This window comes from Megalopta genalis, chromosome 5 (assembly GCF_051020955.1).
Source record: "Megalopta genalis isolate 19385.01 chromosome 5, iyMegGena1_principal, whole genome shotgun sequence".
In the NCBI taxonomy this organism is placed as follows: domain Eukaryota; kingdom Metazoa; phylum Arthropoda; class Insecta; order Hymenoptera; family Halictidae; genus Megalopta; species Megalopta genalis.
This window is the reverse complement of record NC_135017.1, coordinates 13,564,263-13,587,565: the sequence shown is the minus strand read 5'-3', so window position 1 is coordinate 13,587,565 and position 23,303 is coordinate 13,564,263. Positions and strand designations below refer to the sequence as shown.

Sequence of the window (23,303 nt, the reverse complement as noted above, 5' to 3'; positions counted from 1 at the left end):
TTCACATGTGTTTCCAGGCCTGTGATCCCTTCTGAAATAACGCTGTTTTATATATTACTTCAAACAACACGTTGTTTCATTTCATAATATGGAATAATTGTTTGTAATAATTATTATTTATTTGAAATAATTATATAGTTGAACTTAATGCTTGGAATTGACTTTTTGCTCTAAACAAATTACTGCGAAGATATCGTGAAATAAAATCGTTTCGTTTATTGTTATTGTCAGCAGAAGAGAGCACCGCTTTAAACAAATTATTGCGAAGATCTTGTAAAATGAAATCTTTCTCTGTTCCTCATTATTTACCGCATTATTTCTGTCGACTAATTTAATGTATTACCCGAGATCGCTTTATCTCGAACGAATCGATATTACTTTTATCTGGAAATAACAGCGCGATCAATTATTTCAAATAATTATCTTTCGTTTCGATTTCGAATCAAATTCGCCGTCGCCGCGCTTTCGATCGAACGTTTGCGCACGTGCGTCGCGCAACATGTATAAACCTGAATTTCTTAACCCCAAATTGTCGATTTGTTCTATCGATATTAAATCCTGATCTGTTCCTCTTGAATAATCGCAAGAATGCTCTAAGAATGTTCTTTAATCATAATTTACGTTTCGCCAGCCTTCCGTCGAGCTGGAAACATTTAAAATTGCTATGCATAACCTTTATGATTACAAAAGGGCCAGACGCTTTAAATACGTACATACTTACATATATCTGTATGTAACCTCAATGTTATACGGTGTAATTAAACACTGACAATACGTTTTAATCGTAAACGCATCAGCGCGTGTACGCGCGCTTTTCCCGCGATCGAAACGCAGGTTAAAGAATCGATTGGAACGTACTATGCATCGATATTTACTCACCGTTCGGCGATCATCGTTCCAGGACGACGTCAGAGACCGGTCGAAGAGGCACAAACTGTCCAAAAGACGATCCAAAACTGGTTCAACATCGTCACAAGAATTCTGTAACCAACAACAAAGCGACACAGCACGACTAACGATCAACCATTGACTTGCATTGACTTCTGGGAGGGGGGGGGGGAGCAGGCGGACATCTTCGATCTCTCGTTTCAGATCTCGTTCGATCTTTCATAATCGAACGCCTTTCTATGGACTCTTTAGTTATGAACGTTTGCTCAACGCATTGAACGACGCTTAAATAAACGTCTCTCTTAAATAAACGATCTTTTAAACAAGACAAATTTGCAGCCAACGTCGCAAAAGTGAGAACAAATTTTCATAAACAATAACAACTAATTATCGTAAAAACGGCTGTTCACCCGTACGAATAAATCGATCGAACGAAACGACTCCAATTAAATGAACTGGCCCAACTCGGGCGAATGAAGGCAGTCGCCTTGCAAAGTGGTATTAATATCGATAATTCTCGAGATCGAAATTACAAATACATCCGCGAGGGATTAGCAAGGTATCGATCGAGGTCCCGCCGGGATCGATCAATCCGAAAATTCTCGGATCGGGATCACCGTACGCCGTGGTCGTCGTCGTCGTCGTCGTCGGTGGGATTACGAGGAAGCCAGAAGGAAGTCGGTGAAGGCCCCACCATTTTCCCCGGCATTTCCCACTCGATTACAACGCTTCGATTATTTCCGTTCGCGCCATACCGCGCGCCGCGCCGCTCCGCGCCGGTGTCCGTCTGTCCTCGTTCGCCGCTCGGCGTTCGTCGCGTCTCGCCGGTCCATTTGTCTCCGTTCGGCGGCGCATGCGCAGACCATTAATTCTCCTCCGATCCGATGGTGGGGGGGGCGTGGCGGCAAGCATCCAGCGGCGGTACGCGGCTCGCGGCTCAGTCGCTCGGCAGCCTCGACACCGAACGGACGCGTGACCGATCGAGCCGAACTCGCGTCTAAAGGTGAAAGGAGAGAATAGAGAAAGATATACAACATCCATACATCATACGTACATACATGTAATACGTATATATATACATATATATACATACATATATATATGCACATGCATATATATCACAGTTTTATTCGTGTGCGTTCCCGAGACTGGAAAATCGGAGTGGTGTGTGTGGCTCTCTGGTGATACACACTCGGGTCGATACGATTTAAGAGGATATTCCGATATATACGGATATCTCTCTCGCGCGCGCGCTGCCCAGGAACGTTCCGAGACATATCGGATGGCATTTTCTGCACGTAAAACGGGATTGTGTAAACCGTCGTTAGTGGATCAGATGGGATTTATGCGCGGTTAAAGGAGGAGAGAGAGACAGAGGCGGAAGGAACACGACACACGTGCGCGTGGTCGGGCGGCGACGACGAGATACCTGTGGATGCCAGGCAACAGCGACGCATTAGGGCGCGGATTTCTGCCCGATGACCGCCGACGGCACTCGCATAAACTCGCCAGCCGATCCTCCGCACTGATATTACGCCGCGTCAGACGGTTCAGCCCGTGATCGAGGTAACGATCTATCCTCTCCCTTTACTTCCTCGAGCGGTTTTATCGCTCGAGTGGCCCGACACCGATTTTCAACGCGTAAATACCCGCGACGATTCCGATAGCGCTTATCTGGCCGAACTTCTCGTTGCGTGCATGACTCCACGGAAACTTCTCTCTCTCTGTCCGGTGTTTTTTTCGGGCAATCGCGACCGCGGCAGGAGAAGCAGGAGGAGGAGGAGGAGGTAGTGGCGGTGGTTACCGTTTCAGGTGGCCTTTGTTTGACCCACGTGCGCCTTTCCGCGATCGACAACCTGTCCGTGGGACAGGAAATTGCAGGTTACGGGCATGTTCCTAGTAGCATAGCTGGTTTCGGAGAGATTGTGTTTTGATTCGAGCGGTGGCCTGCGGTCGAGTCAGGTGTCTCCGGCAGGAACTTTTACCGCGCCGATTTCGTTTGTCAGTTAGTCACCGGTAGATACACTATCTCGCCGAGATACGTATACGTGCTATGGCGAGTGTGAAAAATCGTGTTTTTCTTCACGGTGAAGAGACGTTACACGTGTTCGAATTTTTTGTCGGCGAATCCGCATCGAGAGACTCGGCTCGCGACGTCGTTATGAATGAATTGATGCTATCTCGCGGTGAAACGAATCGATCCGATTATCGATTAAACTATTAAGGATCGTGTATTTTACCGAGATAGGATTCTTTGTCTCGCGGTGTCGTTCCTAGAAAGCATGATCGGTGCACGAGCGTCGACGGACGACTCCGAATCGGCCGAAACGGGAACAGGAAAAACGCTTTCAACCGAGAGATCGAACGCCGTTTCTTCTTTCGTATCGCGTTCCTTTTTCTCCTTTTTTCTTAATCTCGTTCCCGGAATCGCCGCGGAACGGTCATCTGTTTACAACGTTCCGGCGATGTTATCCTCGTCGCTCCGACGCGTCTGTGCCGCTTTATATGCTTCCTTCGTTTTCCGGAAGTGGTAATAACCACGTAAGAGACTGTACAAAGAAAACGCGAGGCAAACACGCGCCAAAGGACGCAATTAATAAGTCGCTTCGAACGTAGCCGGGGACAAACGAACCGAACACGGTTGTTCGTTCGGTCGAGCCGTTCGGGAGACTCGTAAGAATTCCGCGATCGTGATCGAAACCACCGTGAGAAATTATTATATCCACGGCGGGGCGGGCTATTCGAAACGAGAGCGCACGGTAAATAAACTTCTTATCCTCATTTTTCGCGCTACTCCTTTTATGTATACATGTATGTATATAAAAAACCTAATCGGACGTTTACCGTGAGCGTATACGTATACACCGTAAAAATTGGATTAGTTCTTTTGGTCGCAAATTTCGCGCGATTGGTCTCCGTTGACCGCACAATTACGATTTAAGAACAATATACCAGGCGCGTACATAAAAATCGCCTTCGCGAACGTCGACGAGCGTTGATCTTTTCCTCGAAACGTTCTAATCTCGGGAGGCTGTTGTATCTCGCCTGCCCGTGGAATCTAATCGCTTGAAAACTCGCAGTTTCATTGCCGTTCAAACAAACGGATGACGAAAAGTATCGCGAAAAAAAAGAAGCGAAAAGATATGTCGTAGTCGCGCCGCGCCGCGCGCGCAGAGGAAACAGGTTCGTCGGTGAATCAACGTTACAGGAAAATCCTATTGTCACGTTCCTGGATAATTGTCGAGGAAAACCGGCTTTTCCGAGAAATTTCTCAACGCGACCGCCGCGGCGCCGCGCTGTTTTACCGACCGAATTGACGTCGCCGCGCGTGCATCGGGGTTTCTCGGCAGAAAAACACATCGATTCCCAGCAACGACGATGGCACGTCGGAATTTTCGCACGGGGGAAACAGTGCACGCAGCGCCGTGCATCGTTGCAGAAAAGTTGTGTTGCAGCTACTCGAATCTAAATGCAGAACAGCCCTTTACAGAACGCTGATAAATCTATCGTCGCTATTCATAGCCGGTTATAATAGCCGGCACTATTTCCGTAATTACGTGGCGATATATAGTTTTTAAATAAAAAGTAACCCCGTGACCTTTCGCACCGTGAAAATGACGTAGACGAGCCGATGTGCATTTCACGCTGGAACAACCATCGAACCAGTCGAAAACAATTGCCTTCCGATATTTTCTTTTTTTACAAGTTCCTGGTTCCAATAAAAATGTGTTCTCGTCCAAGAAATTTGTCTACGAAGCAGGGAAATTTCAATAAATCCACAATCTTGTCGTTATATGTATATATATATATATATATATTGGTCTTGTTTAGAGCTTGGTTGTTCCAGCGTTAAGATCGATACTGATTTTGTGGAGTGAAAAAAAAAAGAAAAAATAGTGCACGCTCGCAGACTGGATTATCTCGGAAACGTTGCGCGTTCTAGGAAATCGTATTGCACCACATTCCCCACTCAGTTTTTCGCGCAGCGTCGGCCCGCGGCGTTCGTTCGTTTCATTCTAACCGATACCCGTTTGTCGTTTTACACCCGGTACATACGTGGGTGTCCCGCAAGAAAAAAATTAACCTCTCGGCCCTGTATCACTCAATTTCTAACTGTACGAGGAATTTCTATGGTCCCCCACCGCCGTCGTCAGCCTCTTTCTCCCACACGATGCCGCGCGTAGGCGCGGACACGTGTGTGCACGCACTAAACGCGTACACGCGCGCACCCGTGCGTGCGTGCGTGAGCGCGCGCGCGCGCGACCGAGCGAGCGAGCGAGCGACGACTAAGCGGACCGACTGTTGCTTACGCTCCTTGATCGTTATTCAGGAAGTTGCACGTTATCATTTACATAACACGTGAGCCCGAACAAAATCATGCATAATTCCTTCCTTCTTAGCGCGGCCGTGTTACCGTTTCTCTCTCTCTCTCACTCTATCTTTTCTTCTCTCTCTCTCTCTCTCTTCTCCCTCCTCTCTCGCTCCTCTCTTCTCATTTTTTTGTCTTCTGTTTTGTTTCCACTCCGCGGAGAAAAACGGAATTTTTCGCCATCGACTCGTGAAACTTGTTGTTCCAGCTCGCGCCACCGACCTTTCTCGAAAAACAACGCAGAAGTATCTTTCGTTTCGTTGCCATATTTTCGGAAATCGGGTTTCAAGTCGAAATAACAACGGAAGAAAGCCGGCCGCGCTGTAATTTTGCCGGAATTCTGGTCGCTGTGATTTAATTCGGAGGGGGCGATATTTTGTTTTCAGAATAAATTTTTGATTCGCGAGGGAATTTCAGTGAAATGTAATTGCAAATGAATGGTGAATAAATACCAAATGAATGGTAAAGAAATCGTGAATAAATATCGAAGAAATTGTAAATAAATAGCAAATAGATCCGAAATGAGTAGTAAATAAATGGTAAAGAAAGATAGCAAATAAATAGCAAGTAACAAATAAACGACAAATCAATGGTAAATAAACAATAAATAAATGGTAAAGCTGGTGTTAATTTGCGGCAGTCGATCGGATTAATTCGGAGGCGAGAAGTTTCAGAATTCTTCTCCGCCCCGCGTTTTCTACGGCAGCAGGAAGGGTGGGGGTGGGCTGATAAGAGCTCGAACGAAGTGGAAGGAACAGGAAGTGGGTGTTGGGCGGCGGGGGGAGGGAGAAGAAAGCCTTTCGAAACATAATTCCGGCCGGAAGAGACGGGAACCCGGAAGCGAGGGAGGAAGCACTACGCTCTCAGAATGCGGACGGGGGTGGAAAATTGTGTTCGGAGCCCTCCGGGGAAAAGTCGATCGATCGTTAAGATCGCAGACGAGGTGTCGACGTCGAACCACCTGCGAATTTCGCCGCCGACACTCCCTCGCAGTTTTCTGTCGGCTCTCCCCCCACTCGATTGTTCTCGCGATCTTTTCCCCGTCGGTTGTAACATCTTTCTGAAATTTTTGCTAAAAGATCCAGCAACGTTGCGACTGTAAATAAAAAAAAAGAGGAAGAAACATTTCCACTCGACTAGTTTCTAGAACGAAGAGAACAACGAAGCGCGTAAGCGATCCATCTCCTTATCGAGATTTTATAACGCTGGAATATTTGTCGTTATCGCTGTTTGACCGACTTAGGCGAAAACTGAGAATGCTTTAGAAGAATGCTATTACATTTTTTTTGTCCGACCATGCAAATCGCTTTTTACGTCGCGCTCTTCCGCAAGAACGCAAACAGGCGGGATTTACAACAACAAAAAAAGCAGCTACTCAACATGGATATGAATTATTACTCACTACCGTTCGCGCAAATTACATCAAACTAATTCGAGTCCGCGCTCCAAACATTGGTCTTCTTAATCATTGGCCAAACATCCACAGAATTCCTCGCCGAGATCCTTGTTTCCAAGAAAATCGGCGAACCTTATCGCTGTTTGCTTCGACAACGATTTACGCAACGCATACTTTGTTCGCTTGGACACCCCAATTTCGATCACGTAATTCCTGCGAGAAATGTTCGTCGGACGGATAATATTTTTTTCAGTGGACATTTTCCGAGAAATTGTCGCTAGAAATTTTTCACCTGGAATTGTTCGCTAGATATTGTTCGGCAGAAATTAATCGCACGAGTTTGTCCGCTAGAAATTGTTGCTAAACAATTTTTCACGAGGAATTATTCGGTAGAAATTGTTCATCAGGAATTGTCCAGTAGAAATTCATCGCTAGAGATTGTTCGCCGCCAAAATCATTCGCTAGAAATGTTTCAATATAAATTACTTGCTGGTCGTCGTTTTTGTTTTATAAAAATTGCAGTTGCAATTGTAGAAATTATTTGCTAGAAATCATTCCTTGGACAAACCAGCAGAAATTTATTTTCTAGAAATATTTCACTGATTTCTACTTATATTTTATTGATAAACGTTATTATAAAATCAACGATATTATAAAAAAAAAATGTTTCCCAAAAACATCCGCTGGAAGCGTTTTCGAAAACTGTTTACCGGAGGCGTTTAGCGTAAACGTTCGCCGAGAACCCGTTGGTCCGGGTCCAGTAAATTTTCGAACCAAAATGTCCGCGGGACCGGCCCACCCCCACCCTCCCCCGGCCGGGGAACCGGTCCGAATCGAAACCGGAAGCGCGGACCTTGGACTCGTCTCTTTTTCGTCGTCTTTCTTCATTCTTTCGAGAGAAGCGCCTCGATTCGATCTTCTTCCCTCCGCCCCACCCCTCCCCCCTCGCTCTTTCTCGCTCCCTCCTCGTCGGACCGGCGTCCCTCCGGCTTCCTTTTCCCTTTCCTCCGGTTCCCGGTAAGCCGTCTCATGGATAGATGGTCCTTCCCTTTCCCGTTCGACCGGTTAATTCCGAGAGGGAGCAAAAGGAAGCAGACGCTCGCGATAGATGGCATCCGGTTCCCCTCTTTCGAGGAAAACCCGAGGAGGAAGTCGCGTTTAAAATACCTTCCAACGACGACGTATCCGACCGGTCCCTCTCTTCCTCTCCCTTCATCCTTCAGGATTCTCGTCCTTTGTCTCCCGGACGCCCTTTTCACCGCCCGCGCCATTTTCGTTCCCGATACGCGACTCCGCCGAGATCGTTCGGACCCGATCGACACCTTAAGGGGGGGAATCGAGCGCGTTAACGGGCCCGGTGAGACGCAAACGGGGGAAACGGGCGAAACGGGAGAATTTGTACGTTTTTCAACGGAACGACTGGACCGCGGATCTTCGGGCGAAGCAACAATTATCCGAGGTAGAGTAATGTCTCTCTAATTGACGCTCGGATTGTCCACAAAAATGAACAATTTGGGAAGAGGAGATGCGATTATCCGAGCTGGGCGGTTTGTTTTTATAGTCACGAATTGTCAACGATTATAAAGACGAGCTGCAAGGCTCGAATAATCGTGTCCCCTCTTCCCAGATTGTCCATTTTTCTTTTGCACGATCTGAGCGTCAGTAAGGGAGACATTACTGTGACTGCGAGAAACGTGGATTCGATGGAAAACGTCTGTTTTCGTTTTTAACAATCGTAATTAGTCGAAAATAATTGAACGGTGTCCTTAAATTCTTTGTATTTTAGTTTCGTGCTTGATCGGTTCGTTTTCGTTTCGTATTTGATCTGTTGATTTTTATCACGAGTGCATAAAATCCGCGGTCCAGCGATGATTATCGCTACTAAAAAAAGAAATGATTGCATCGATAGAGCGGCATGAACGGCCGCCGTTGCATCGTTTCGATTTCGCGATGAATAATTTAACGACGATATCATTATTGTTCGCGTTAGCCGGACAGCGAAGATACAATTGTTCCTGTAACGTATCTTATTTTGAATATTCTACACGTCCGTAGAATTACCTTATCGACAGATCGATGAATAATGCATGCATTTTTTTCACGGCGTTGTTAAGGAATTTAAAGTACAAGTGTCGCGGTGCAGATAAAAAGTCGTGAATATATTATAATGTATGATCGACTGTGGAACACATTTCGCAGGCTGCTTGAGACGTGCGAATCTCTCTTTCTCTCTCTCTCTCTCTCTCTCTCTCTCTCTCTCTCTCTCTCTCTCATCCGGTATATCATCGAACTTGATACTTTTAACCCTTTGCACTCGATCGACGACCTTGAAGCGGCATCCAAAATTATTGTTGCATCGTGTTACAAAATAATTTTCACGTCATCGTGTTCGTTTTTATTTAAGGGTAGAGTAAGTTCTCCCTAATCGTGCACAAAAATTGACAATTTGGGAATAGGAGACACGATTATTCGAGCCTCGTGGCTCATTTTTATACTTGTTGACAATCGTATAACTATAAAAACGAGCCTTCCGCTGCTTTTGTCGAAGTTTCAAATTTTCGAAAAAATTGTTGATATTCGAACAGCGGTAACGTTGTGAAAAAAAATCTTACAACAATGGAACTCGGCTTATTTTAAAGCCCGAAGTGTCTACTTTCGGAAGATATTGGTCAGTTTCTTCTAAAAAAATTTATTTATGACATGACGGATGGAAAACCTCGTTCTAGATTTTACACAAAATCTCGAATTTTCGAAAAATTGATGATTTTCGAACAGCTACAACTTTGTGCAAAAAAATCGTACAACGATGGAGCTCAGCTTATTTCAAAGCCCGAAGTGTATACTTTCGGACGCCGTTCGTCGATTTCTTTAAAAAAATTTACTCGCGACATGGTGGATGGGAATCCTCGTTCTAGATTTTACTAGTTTTGTTGGAGTTCCAAATTTTCGATAAAAATTGTCGATATTCGAACAGCTATAACTTCGCGCAAAAAAATCATACAACAATGCAACTAGGCTTATTTTAAAGCCCGAAGTGTCTACTTTCGAACACCTTCCGTCGATTTCTTTAAAAAAATTTATTCGCAACACAGTGGATGAAAGACCTCGCACCTGACTTTACACGAAATTTCCAAGCCCCGAAACATCGACGATATTCAAAATCCTGTAACTTCGCGAACAAAAATCGTAGAACAACGAGACTAAACTCATGTCAAAGCCTGAAATCTCTACTTTTTTTATATATAATTCATTTCCGTTGAAAAAATTTTTCGGAGACGCAGCACGCAGGAAACTGTAACAATTTAAGGGGGAGCTGTAACGGGTCATTTATGGAATCTTGGAATTAAAAACGGCAACTGTTGTACGAGTTACAAAACCCGGTTCTACGTGCATAAACTGCATTAACACATGTAAAACGGTAATCAAAATAATAATAATAATAATAATAAACAATGAAATGCCAACGGGTAAGCATCTTGGATTTAGAGTTAAAATGGCTTCGAGTGCAGGGGGTTAATAATGTCGAACAAGGTTTCGCGATGTCGGTCGACTCACCAGGTCGCAACGATGTCGCCGAAAAATCCTCTCTGGCCGTTACGGAACAGCAAACTGTGATCCCGGCAGGCGGGATCGGTTTGTTGATCAATTAAAACGGGTGCGTCGATGGCCCCGACGCTTTTGACATCGCGTCGCGGTGTCGCCGCGAGACAGCGGCGGGTTTGGCAGGTTATCGAGCGGCTGGCAAGTCTGTGTTTATAAATACGGGATGGAGGAAGTACCGCAATAATACCAGCGGCTAGAGCCGATCGTTATTACCGCAATATCGAGCCGCCAAAACCGACCAGTGCTGCGAGAGGGAGAGAGAGAGAAAGAGAGAGAGAGGAAGAGAGTGAGAGGAACACCGCGCGCAAGCTTTATTTGCTCATTACGAAAATAATCCGCGCGACTGCCATCCGAATTTTCGGAAGCAATGCCACTAATTTTGGAGCCGACGGTGTCAATTAAAATGTGTTCGTGTCTCCGCGGTTCAATTATTTTAAGCCCGGCTCGCGAACATTTTGCTGCGAACCTCGAAATATCTTTCTCCGCTGGCCGATTTTTCGATCGCACTTTCGCTAGTTCCATCGAGGAAAAGCCGAGATCGAGAAGACGAGTTCTACAAATAATTCGAACGCGCGTCCGTGACAAATTAACTCGTTGCGAAACGAAATTCTCAACTTTGGTGATCTCTTGACCAAGAAAAACCGCGACCGGCGTTTTTCTCGCAGTGCAACTTCAGCACTTTCTTCGCGGACGCGTTCCAGCGTGCCATAAAAGCGCGTTTTTCCTTAACTTCCTCCGAGATTTTTCTCTGCGTAGAAACTGCGTCACGTGTCGCGGTCACGTTCGCTAGGTTTGTTTGTACGTGTTCCGATAACATTTGCTAATTTGTTGGGTTCAAGGAAATCGAAAACGGTTGGCGTTCGCTGCTTCGAGGCGCGGACGCGCCCCGAAAAAATACCGTAATAAAAATGGTCGTCTTTTCTATTTAATTTTCCCAATGTGTAGGGATTTATTTCTAATTGTTCTAATTTTCTCAATTATTTCGATTTTTTCAATAATAATTTGGTTTTCGAAAATAACGAAATATCATTTTCGCTAACATTTTGTACTAATTTGTATCGAAAATAATAAAGTAGATACAAATAAAAATGTAATAAAAAAAAAGAATCTCTATTATAATTTATAAAAGAATCTATATATATTTTTAAAAAAGAATCAATATTTCTCCAAATAAACACAAAAAACAACGAGATACGCTGATTAATGCTTTTGAAACACTTTATACACATTTAAAAATACGCGAATAATTGCATCACGCGGACAATACTATTTAGTATAAAAAAGTAGAACACCTCCAAATCCCTTTTTTTCTTCAAATGTCCCAACATTAAGTTAAACCAACGACGAAACATTTAATTGTTGCTTTCAAATAAACCAATATGAAACAGCTGCATTTAGTGGCCCGTAAAGCCAGCGTAAAACACTGTAAGTCCGTTGTCCGGCTTAGACCGAGAAAGGCGACGATAGGGCGGGAGGGAGGGAGGGAGGGGGTCGAAGGATGGATGAGAATCTCTGCGGAGGCACAAAGAGAGCATCGGGACCTCGAATTCACGTGCGTGCAACTAACGCCGACCGGAAGTCGATAAAAAGGCTGCTTCACCCTCGTCACTCGGCAGCGGCTCCTCCTCATGGGAACCAGCCTCTCTTCCGTCTCCCTTCGTTCCTCTCTCGTTTCTTGTCTCGTCTTTCCTCCGCCTCCCTCCGCCGCCCTCCGCCTCCGCCGCATCCCTCTCAGCCCGCCCTCGGCTCGGGAGAAAAGGCTTCTTTCAAGTGGCCCAGTAAACTTGAAAACCATCCTACGAAGATGCACTTTGCTCTCTCCAAAGGTGTTTCTTTATACCGGGAGATGTCTGCGAGACAGTGAACGCTTGCCTGTTACCCCGTCCCTATAGTTTATTTTGCCTATGCCAGTGCCCCGGCCGATTGTATAACGAATACGTGGGTAAAAAAAGGAACGATTTTCCATTGAAATACCGTTGGCATCTCAACCGTATCTATGCTGGACGAGATCAATTTTCTTTTTAGCATGATTTTTGACACGAGTAATTGAATGATATATCGACGAGTGATGTAGTAATTATTGCAGTACAGTAATGTCTCCCTAACTGACGCTTGTCCACAACTTGACGATTGTCCACAAAAGTGGACAATTCAGGAAGAGGAGATACGATTATTCGAGTCTCGTTTTTATAGTTGCCAATTGCCAACAATTGTAAAAAAAGGGGCAAGCATCGAATAATCGTGCCTCCTCTTCTCGAATTGTCCAGTCTTGTGCACAATCTGAGCGTCAGTTAGGGAGACATTACTGCAGTAGCAGTAGTAGTAGAAGTAATAGTATGGTAATAGTACAGTAAGTATAATAATTATAGCGAGTACATTTCTAAATATATTCGAGCAGAAATAAATAACGAGAAGAGAAGAACAATCGGTAACATCTAAATAAATTACAGCAACGAAATACGTATGTATAGTGTTTTGAATAGGTTATACAAATAAGTTATATGCAAAAACATTATGTAACAGCAATAAATAGGTACCATCGTCGTACCAGTTTCGGTGGCCTTTCGAATTATTTATTCTATTATTGCGTTTGTCGTTTCAGATAACAAAATTACAGGAAATAAAGTTGGAGTACCGAGCTCGAGATAAGTGTCGTTTAAGTGTCAATCAGCTAACACATATATTTCTTAACTGAATTCCGATCGAAATGGCTGCGAACGGTTCTTCTCTCTTTCCAGCGCCATTGTGCATGCTCATTTTCATAAATTATCTCGCGACAAAACTGTCCTTCTTACGCCGGAAACAAAAACAACGCGAAATTCCATTAAATTGCGGTTCATTTCTGCAAGACACCGCATCGAATCAAAGAATAATGCAAATTTTTAGCAAAAAAAGGCGAACCCTGGCGCTGTTTCCTTTTATGCCAAAAATAAAATTATTTTATTTATTTATTCTCTCAATCCTTGCTCTTCGCTTTACATACTTCCCTTACATAACTAATAAAAGAAGCGAAAGACTATAAATCTTAGGCATAAATTTCTTAAATAATCGCACGATATGTAACAATGTAACCCTATCCCAAAGGCAACGGTTTCCCTAAGAAATAAAATTATTTAAGCTGTTGATGAGATTTTATTCGATACCTTGTCTTGAAATTGTCCAAAATCCCGAAGAAAAATTGTCGATTATATTTCGTAGAATATTTATAAGAATGTATCGAGAAGAAAATTTGCGAATTTGTAGAACGTTCGCGGCATTTTTGGCGGCACCGTGGCAGGTTCGATTCGCCTGAAAATCGATCGAATCGATCGGTCGATTTTCCGGGCGCACCGGGTATGTGCGCGTGGCCGTGCAGAGCGATCGCGAGGGTACGCCAGAGGGCGGAGGATAGTGACCACGTGTGTTAGCCAACTGATAAACCTCTGTTCGACGACGTGTCACTGACCCTCTCCCGTTCGCTCTATCGGCTCGTACGTGTCATATTTTTCTGAGGTTACCGCGGCGATTGTTTTTTTTTCCATCGCGCTTTTCCTCTTGTTAACATCTCCGGCGCGATACTTTAAACGAGGCTCTCCGGTTTCGCACCACGGGCTTAGCTTCCTCGCGCTGGAAAACCGTTTTACAATTTCACCCGCGAAGTTTTCCCAACGTTCCGTCGTCGCACGTCCACGAATTTTCAGACCGAGACAACGAAGAAAAAAAAGAAGAAATAGTCGAGTTCTCAAACGCGAATGCCGTGAACTTGACTAAACGGCTTGCCACACAATTGCAACATCGTTGGCCTAGTTTTGGGAATTTTTCGCAACGAACCTACGAATCCGATCGTTATCGAACGCGAACGTAAATTTGAGCTACTCTTTCCGCTACGTTCCTGAATTTTCTGATCGCCGGGAACTCGAAATTCCGATCGCTGCAACGCGAAATGGGAGCGGGTCGTCGAGGGTACGAAATGCTCTCTCTCTCGCGTTTTGAAAGCGATCTTTCGTAGTTGTTCTCTGTAATCTTCTAATGCCATTGTCCGCCGTTATCGCCAGGAAAGTATCAGCTGATTTCTTAGGAATAAAGTCAGCTATCCTTAATTACGATAACACAGAGGCGTCAAGCTACTGGGTGCTATCTTGCCGCGATGGCGACAAGTCCAGAAGGGTACCAGCAAATGGACGTTGATTTGCTTCGTGCGCTTCGCCCCAGCCCCTCTCCCTCCCGCTCCCCCTCTCTCTGTCTCTCTCTCTCTCTCTCTCATCACTCTCCTCTCTTCTTCTTTCTTTCGTAAAGGAGAACGAGAAAGCACTTCCTTGTGAGTTGGCGAGAGCGTGACGTAAGCGGACGCGCGAGCATCGGGTTCACCGACCAACTCAAGGTCGCGGAAACCTGACTTTTCCTTTTTCTCTCTGTGACGTGCCTTTGGTTTCGCCATCCTCTATCGTTTTTTCGGCACGTTCGAAATACTATTCACCGCGATTAATCGAATCTCTGAAATAACCTAAGCCATTGCTCTCGAGAAAACACACTGCTCGATAAAATGGTAGCATTGACAAATTTTCGACAGGAATTGGCCAACTTTGAGCGACGATAGCTCCGCGAAAAATCATCGTAGAACGACGACGATTTTTTTCAATTAAAGCTTGAAACCTCTTCTTTAAGATAGCGTTTCTAGATTTTAACCTCGATGCACCCTTGCCACCGCAACCCTTTAAATACGAGACCATGTTTGTCGTAACGAAAATTGCCAAGTTCGACGAAGTGCACGGGCTTCGTAAAATTTTGTCCGAAGTCGCCGCTTCCGGAGAAATGAAGTTCGATCGTTCCTCTTTAATTGAAAAAAAAAGACGCTCGGCTGCGATTTTTCCCCGCGGAGTTACGGCACTTTAAAGCGACCCTTGCTTCCTTGCCACGTAGGGGTTGAAAGGATTGGGCATGCAAAGGGTTACTTTCAAGTGGTCCGAACATGCAAAACAAAGGTATCTTTAAATCTTTAGTATCTTCAATCTGGAATCGATCTAGACGGGAGCAGAGTTTCTACCCTGGAACCGGCGCGACGAGGACGGCTTTTATATGTTCGATCTCGCGACTGGCAAACGCGAAGGAAATTCGCCTTCGGCGCGCGAGGTTAAAAAAGCGGTCGCGGTATATCGCGAAGATCCGGGGTAATCATGCACGGCGCATGCGCGATAGATCGTTACGCAGTTCGAGCGTAACGTGAATTATGGCGGAGGTAAACAGAGTGCACCGAGATCGGAGAAAGTCTTCGGCTCTGTGTTCGCGGCTCCGCAGATACGCAACCGTTATTATGTAATTTTTTCGCAGTCTGTCCTGCTGCGCCTATAGACGGTGGACTCCGAAATTCGAACACGCGCACACCGGCCCGAATGTTTTTTTTTTCTCGTTTCCCGGTGAAATATTTATTTCGACGTCGAACGAAAATTTACAATGCTGAAAGCTTTCGTTCGTTTCGCGTTTCTCGTCTGTGTCCGCCGGATTAAAAAAATGAAATGTTAATGGAACATTCGGTTACGCGCTAATGCACGCGTTCATGTTCGACGAAAACGATTATTTTGTTACATTGTTCCATGGCTGATTTAATTATCGTTATTATTATTATTTTTTCTTTTTTAAATTATAATTGTCTACCGTTGATTTAAGTTGTTAAGTGCTCGGGCCTCGATAAGCAATACCCGGTATTTCATAACGTTATCATAGCGTTTGTTATTTAAGCATATTAAGTAATAGTTGGCGGCGGTATGGGAGGAAACAGCGATGGCGTCGGTTTCGTGGCATCAATTGATAACCCAGTGCCGCGAGCATCTCGTAAACAAAAATCGCCGACATGCGCAGTGCTGGCGAAAATGTTTTCAATCGATACCGTTCGTTTTCCATGTATTATTTATTGCAGCAGAGCGATATTAGAAAAAAGAAAAGAAAAGAAAGATCCTCGACGGATTTGTCGAACGATTACAACCTATTTCGCCCGGAGAATCAGTGTTTTGTCCGAAAGGGAAAGTCGAATCTATTTTTTTCTTTCCAGGGAGACCGATTGCAATTTGCCCGGGGAGAAAATCACCCCTATTTCATCCAGAGAAAATCGACTCGTCCGTGCGGAAAATTATCTTGTCGAGAAGGAAGATCGATCTTATTCTTTACAGGAAAATGAAATCGATTTTTCGATCGAGAGATCAAATTTGGTCCGAGCAGAAAATTAAAGTTATTTTTATCGAGGATGAAAAATCGATCGCAACTTTCTATCGAGGATAAAAAATCAATTCCTATTTTTATCGAGGTAAAAAAATCGACCCCCATTTTCTCATCGAGGATGAAAATTTTATTTCGCTGAAAATCAATCGTACTTTTATTTCGGGAAAAATCGATGCTACTTTATCCGGAGAGAAAATCAGCCGCGCGTTTATCCGGGGCCGAAATCAATCGTATTTTCTTCGGCGAGAAAAGCGAGCTCCAGGTTAGATCATCGATCCCGGTTTCATCGGGGACGTAAAATCGGCCGATCAAATTTTCGCCGGATTTCCGTCGGCTCGTAAAGAATTTCAGCGAATCGACTTTGCGCGTTCCTCCGTTCCCCCTCCGCTAATTTTCGGAAGGTAATCTCGAGTAAAAGCGCCGCGCGGCTGGCAGTAGCAGATAATAACGATGTCGCAACGGCGCTAGACGAAGCCTGTTATCGTGGATATCTCACTGTTATCGATGAATCAATAGCGGATTGCTTCAGAGCATGAACAGAAATTCGAAACCGCGAGAAGAGAAGATAAAGCGAGAAAGGGAGTGGGAGAGAGAGCGAGAGAGAGAGAGAGATGGAAAGAGAGAGAGAAAGAGGGAGAGAGGAAACGGTCGAGCACCCGGAAGAAAAGAGAATTGACTCCTCTCCGCGCGATAAATCTTAAGTCTTCGTCAAGGATCTTCCGCCTTCTGCCGCGCTCCGGCCAGAACGAAAGCGCGCGCTCGTCGGGCGATTTTACACTTTTGACGGTGTACCAGTTTTAATTAATGCTAAACAAGACCGGCCGAGATGGAACGGAGATTACCATCCCGACGGAACCCGTTCCCCTGTATTATTAATGATTTATGGATTACGGGGAAACCAGACGGGGACGATAGATCTCTCGATCGGCGCGACCGTCCGCGCAACCGGAAGTCCCGCCGTGTTATTTCTTCAATTTCTTACGCCTCTCGCTTCTCTCGATCGCTCCTCGATCTTTTATCTACGCGACGTTTCTACGAAAAGCCAACCTGAACGACCATCGAAAGCGTTAACGCGACGCGTCTGCTGAGAAAAGAATGTTCGGTCACCCGGTAGATCGACGCGTATCACGCAAGTTTGGCTCGACGCGTGAATATATAATAATAACGGCGGGAAATTTAAAGTGTCCAGTGATAATTACGAAGGGATCCGAGCGGCTATGTTTGCCCGCAGGAAGATCGTTCGAGCGGTTTCTTGCGTCGGGAACGACTTCCGGCATGATTTCCTCCTTTCGTTGGCTCGTCGCGACCTCCGAGCCGGAAACGTCTGTCCCGGATGATCGATCGATCGCGGCTCGTTTCGTTATTCGCACTTTTTCTGCGCGGATCCCGACCGCGACGAATCATTTCCGATTATTCTGCGAACGATTCCGTGATACGGTAATTTCTCCCTAATTCGCGCTCGGATTGCCCCCGCAAAAATGGACGATTTGCGGAGGAGGAGATACGATTGTTCGAGCCTCGTGACTTTTCGCGTGCCGTGTCTTCGGACAATTTTTTCGACGGAAGTGAATTATGCGCGGAAAAAGTAGAGATTTCAGGCTTTAAAATGAGTTTAGTTTCGTTGTTCTACGATTTTTGTTCGCGAAGTTACAGTATTTTGAATGTCGTCGGTGTTCCGGGGGTTGGAAATTTCGCGTAAAGTCAGGTGCGAGGTTTTCCATCCACCGTGTCGCGAATAAATTTTTTTAAAGAAATCGATGCACGGTGTCCGAAAGTAGATACTTCGGGCTTTGAAATGAGCTTAGTTGCATTGCTATACGATTTTTTTGCACAAAGTTATAGCTGTTCGAATATCAACAATTTTTATCGAAAATCTGAAACTTCAACAAAACTAGTAAAATCCAGAACGAGGATTTCCATCCACCGTGTCGCAAATAAATTTTGTTGAAGAAATCGACGAACGGCTTCCGAAAGTAGACACTTCGGGCTTTGAAATAAGCCTAGCGTCATTGCTATACGATTTTTTTGCACAAAGTTGTAGCTGTTCGAATATCATCAATTTTTCGAAAATACGAGATTTTGTGTAAAATCTAGAACGAGGTTTCCCATCCGTCATGTCATGAATAAATTTTTTTAGAAGAATCTGACCAATATCTTTCAAAAGTAGATACTTCAAGCTTTGAAATAAGCCTAGTTCCATTGCTATACGATTTTTTTGCACAAAGTTATAGCTGTTCGAATATCATCAATTTTTCGAGAATTTGAGATTTTGGGTAAAATCTAGAACGAGGTTTCCCATCCACCGTGTCGCAAATAAATTTTGTTGAAGAAATCGACGAACGGCTTCCGAAAGTAGACATTTCGGGCTTTGAAATAAGCCTAGCGTCATTGTTATACGATTTTTTTGCACAAAGTTGTAGCTGTTCGAATATCATCAATTTTTCGAAAATTCGAGATTTTGTGTAAAATCTAGAACGAGGTTTTCCATCCGTCATGTCATGAATAAATTTTTTTAGTAAAATCTGACCAATATCTTTCAAAAGTAGATACTTCAAGCTTTGAAATAAGCCTAGTTCCATTGCTATACGATTTTTTTGCACAAAGTTATAGCTGTTCGAATATCATCAATTTTTCGAGAATTTGAGATTTTGGGTAAAATCTAGAACGAGGTTTCCCATCCACCGTGTCGCAAATAAATTTTGTTAAAGAAATCGACGAACGGCTTCCGAAAGTAGACACTTCGGGCTTTGAAATAAGCCTAGCTTCATTGTTATACGATTTTTTTGCTCAAAGTTGTAGCTGTTCGAATATCATCAATTTTTCGAAAATTCGAGATTTTGTGTAAAATCTAGAACGAGGTTTTCCATCCGTCATGTCATGAATAAATTTTTTTAGAAGAATCTGACCAATATCTTTCAAAAGTAGATACTTCAAGCTTTGAAATAAGTCTAGTTCCATAGCTATACGATTTTTTTGCACGAAGTTATAGCTGTTCAAATATCTACCATTTTTTCGAAAATCTGAAACTTCGTCAAAAGTAGCAGACAACTCGTTCTTATAATTACCGATTGTCAACGACTATAAAAACGAGCCGCAACAATTCACTATAATTTTTAGTAAATACCAGAAGGTGCGAATATCCTGGGCAAACCTCAGTGACCCTAGGAGCCGGTTAATCGTCCAGGGAATTCCTCTCAGAAGGACTTCATCAATGTCTCTGACAGAATAACGTTTAACATCGACAAAAATGACCGGTTTCTGATTTTCTCTTCTGCAATTCCTGACTCGAGAAAAATATTTTCATCGGCAACTTTGATACGAACTTCACCATCGAAGCGTCTATTACAATCAAAATCATGGGCAGTTCAAATAAATCCCGTCTTGTCATTCTTATAAAACAATATCCATCGCCTACTTTTAGGACTTGGTAGTTCTAACGTTAAAGGGCGTCGCTCGGAGAGCTCGACATCACTCCCTAGAGGTCCATAGGGGCCTCGGCACGTCCCCGGGAGCCGGATGATCGTCCAGAGAATTTGTTTGAAATGTATTTCATTTGATAGCCGAGACAGAGTAATTTTTAAAGAACGCCGCAGGTAAAAATCGGTTGGAAGGCGGATCGGTCTCGACGTGTCTTGGGTATCCCGGTCTCTCTTTTCTCCTCTCACGGCCCTTCCCTTTCCCTCCCCCTCCCCGGCGCCCTCTCACCGATCCCCGGAGAGTTGGTACATGTGGCGAGCTTCTCGAATGAGGATTTCCTGGTGCGAGACAACGGCACATCGACCTTCGCATGCCAGCATCTCTGCCCTTTACCTCCTCTCGGACTGTGTCCCTCTCCTCCTGCCACCGTACCATCTCTCTCTCTCTCTCTCTCTCTCTCTCTCTCTCTCTCTCTCTCTCTCTCTCTCTCTCTCTCTCTCTTCGATAGTATTCTCCACACCGTAACAGTTTAATTATCGGCGTTAATCGGCGGCCAGTCGATGCGCCTAAGTGATTAGGAAACCCCCGGGATCCAAAGTTGGCCGATCGCTTAATTGCTCCGCGACGACGACGATCGCAGTTTTAGATTCGGGGAAATTCATCCGGCCGCGGATTTCATTTGCCCTCGAAATATTATTCGCGATCGTCGGTATCGTTGAACGCGCTTTCGTCGCGAGCCGTTCGGGGCCGCCGTGCTGTCGCGTTTTTACAAAAGCTCATTATGCCATCTCGACTAGATCCGGATGTGGGAATATTAACAGTAAACCTAGCACGACGGTCGTTTCGACCGGTTTCGCGTCTTTTATTTCAAGATCGCCGACGTTCCGGAGCTTCTTCTATAGGAAATTATTAAATTATCATGTCATAACTATATACAGTAATATGTCTCTCTAATTGACGCTCGGATTGTCCACGAAAATGGGCGATTTTGGAGGAGGAGACACGATTGTTCAAGCCTCGTGACTCGTTTCTTACGGTTATCGATTGTCAACAACTATAAAAATGAGCTGCAAGGCTCGATTAATCGTGCCTCCACTTCCCAAATTGTCCACTTTTGTGCGCAATCCGAGCGTCAGTTAGGGAGACATTACTGTAGTATAACTATAATCGTAGCGCGTGTTACGATTAAAAATGTTGAAACGTTCGAATAAAATCGCTCCCGTCGTTCTTACATCATTTAACACGCGTCGTTTCAATTTTTCTGCTCGGATAAGGCGTTCGCCGTTTGAACGAGGCCATTCGCGGCCGTCGGACACCGTCTGCGACGCGACGATTCGAATTATTCGGCCGAGTCATAAATAACTTCCGATGCGGCTAGGCGGAACACTGTTCGTATCTGTCCGCTATGAGTCACCTGGGTTAACGAGTTTCTGCGTTTACCAAATAGATAAAGGTGCCAGATGAATGAAATAAAGAGACGAAACAAACGTCTGATGAAAAAAGATCGCAGTTCTTTATACCTCGATCTGATAGATACAGTAATGTCTCTCTAATTGACGCTCGGATTGTCTACAAAAATGGACGATTTACGTAGAGAAGATACAATTATTCGATCCTTGCGGTTCATTTTTATAGTTACGAATTGTCAACAATTATAAAAACGAGCTGCAAGGCTCGATCAATCGTATCGCCTCTTCCCAAATTGTCCATTTTCGTGGACAATCTGAGCGTCAGTAAGGGAGACATTACTGTAGTTAGGCCCTGTCGAATTGTGCGCGTACGTTGGATCATAGAATTTCGGTGGCACGAGATTGTTCGATCTCGTAGAAGAGCATTTCCTCGATCGGAACGACTGTCGTGTTCTTCGTGTTTTTCCTCGACGAGAAAACAGGATACCGGCCGCGAAAGGAACGGAAAGAGAGGCTGCGAATCGGCGGAAATAAGTTATGTAAATCCACGCTTCCTGCCGCCTTTCATTCTTCTACCGCCGCAGTTTATGCTAATAATCGTTCCTCTTTCAAACCCGACGCGGCACCGTCGTCGTCGTCGTCGCCGCCGCCCATTCGATTACCGTTTCACGCGTGGGCCCCGCCGCGTCGGGCCCGTGGAATTTGAAAATCTTTGGGACATTATTTCGGTGGCGCGCGAACGCGCTTTATTTCGCGGGCCCGTGAAATTTGAAAATCTTTGGGACATCTATTTCGGTGGTGCGCTTTCTTTCGCGGGCCCCGCCGTATCGGGCCCATACAATTTGGAAATCCTCGGGACATCTATTTGTGGCGCGTCCGCGCGCTTTATTTCGTGGGCCCCGTCGCATTGGGCCCGTAGAACTTGAAAATCTCTAGGATATCTATTTCAGTGGCGTGCGGGCGCGCTTTCTTTCGCGGACCCCGTCGTATCGGGCCCATACAATTTGGAAATCCTCGGGACATCTATTTGTGGCGCGTCCGCGCACTTTATTTCGTGGGCCCCGCCGCATCGGGCCTGTAGAATTTGAAAATCCTCGTGATATTTATTTCAGTGACGCGCTTTCTTCCGCGGGCCCCGTCGCATCGGGCCCATAAAATTTGAAAATCTCTGGGACATCCATTTCAACGGCGCGTCCGTACGCTTTCTTTCGCGGGCCCCGTCGCATCGGGCCCATAAAATTTGGAAATCCTCAGGACATCTATTTCAACGGCGCGTCCGCGCGCTTTCTTCCGCGGGCCCCGTCGCATCGGGCCTGTAGAATTTGAAAATCCTCGGGACTTCCATTTCAACGGCGCGTCCGAGCGCTTTCTTCCGCGGGCCCCGCCGCATCGGGCCCATACAATTTGAAAATCGTCGCGACATCTATTCCAGCGGCGCACCCAAGTAATTGGTCAGTGGACACCGTCGGCCGGGGCCAGCAGTGTCCACCGAGATTACCACAGCGGCGCGGCCGTACGCCCGACGAATTCCAATTAATCGTTCTCGATCGGTTTTGGTTTCAGAGAGCAGAGCATAGAAAGTGGGACGTGTTATGAAATTGTTGCCGACGATCCAACTGCCGCAATTGCCGCCGGTCTCGGCCGGGGGTGGAATGACGGGGATGGACTCTCGGCTACCACCAGGCATATCGCTGCCTTTCAGCCCCACGGACCTGCTCTGGCGATACGGCCCTGCCATGAATTTCCCGCCCACGCACCCGCCGCCCAGTCCGTTTCTCGATTTCAAGACCCATCTGCCGGCCAGTCTAGGTAAACAGGCTCGTACATCTCGTCCGGGGTCCCTAGACTCCAGATACATTTGGAACTTTTTTTTTGCAATTCATTTGGAATCACTGGGATATACATGCTGGCCACGCTAATCATCCCTTAGATCATATTGCTGCTCCTAATTCAATATTAAATATTAGATATTAAATATTAGATATTAGATATTAGGTATTAAATATTAGATATTAAATATTAGATATTA

The 23,303-nt window shown here is 45.1% G+C and overlaps 1 protein-coding gene and 1 long non-coding RNA gene across 6 annotated transcripts in view; one reads left to right on the top strand and one right to left on the bottom strand.

Annotated features, from left to right (window-relative positions):
- The window catches only part of LOC143259481 (uncharacterized), a 38,199-nt gene extending 27,794 nt beyond the window's left edge, over window positions 1–10,405 (bottom strand). For 3 of the 5 annotated variants that reach the window (XR_013033418.1, XR_013033419.1, XR_013033420.1), the window contains exons 1-2: window positions 1,511–1,640; window positions 880–981 (exon numbers count right to left, since the gene is read on the bottom strand). This is a non-coding gene — a long non-coding RNA (uncharacterized LOC143259481). Of the gene's footprint in view, window positions 1–191; window positions 644–879; window positions 1,886–10,208 lie in introns of those variants that run through there. The other 2 variants (XR_013033421.1, XR_013033422.1) reach the window with 2 other exon arrangements.
- The window catches only part of aop (ETS variant transcription factor anterior open), a 28,650-nt gene continuing 7,197 nt past the window's right edge, over window positions 1,851–23,303 (top strand). The window contains exons 1-2 of the mRNA XM_033482115.2: window positions 1,851–2,454; window positions 22,838–23,083. Coding sequence (XP_033338006.1) covers window positions 22,867–23,083 — 217 coding nt within the window. The 5' untranslated portion in view covers window positions 1,851–2,454; window positions 22,838–22,866. The remainder of the gene's footprint in view (window positions 2,455–22,837; window positions 23,084–23,303) is intronic.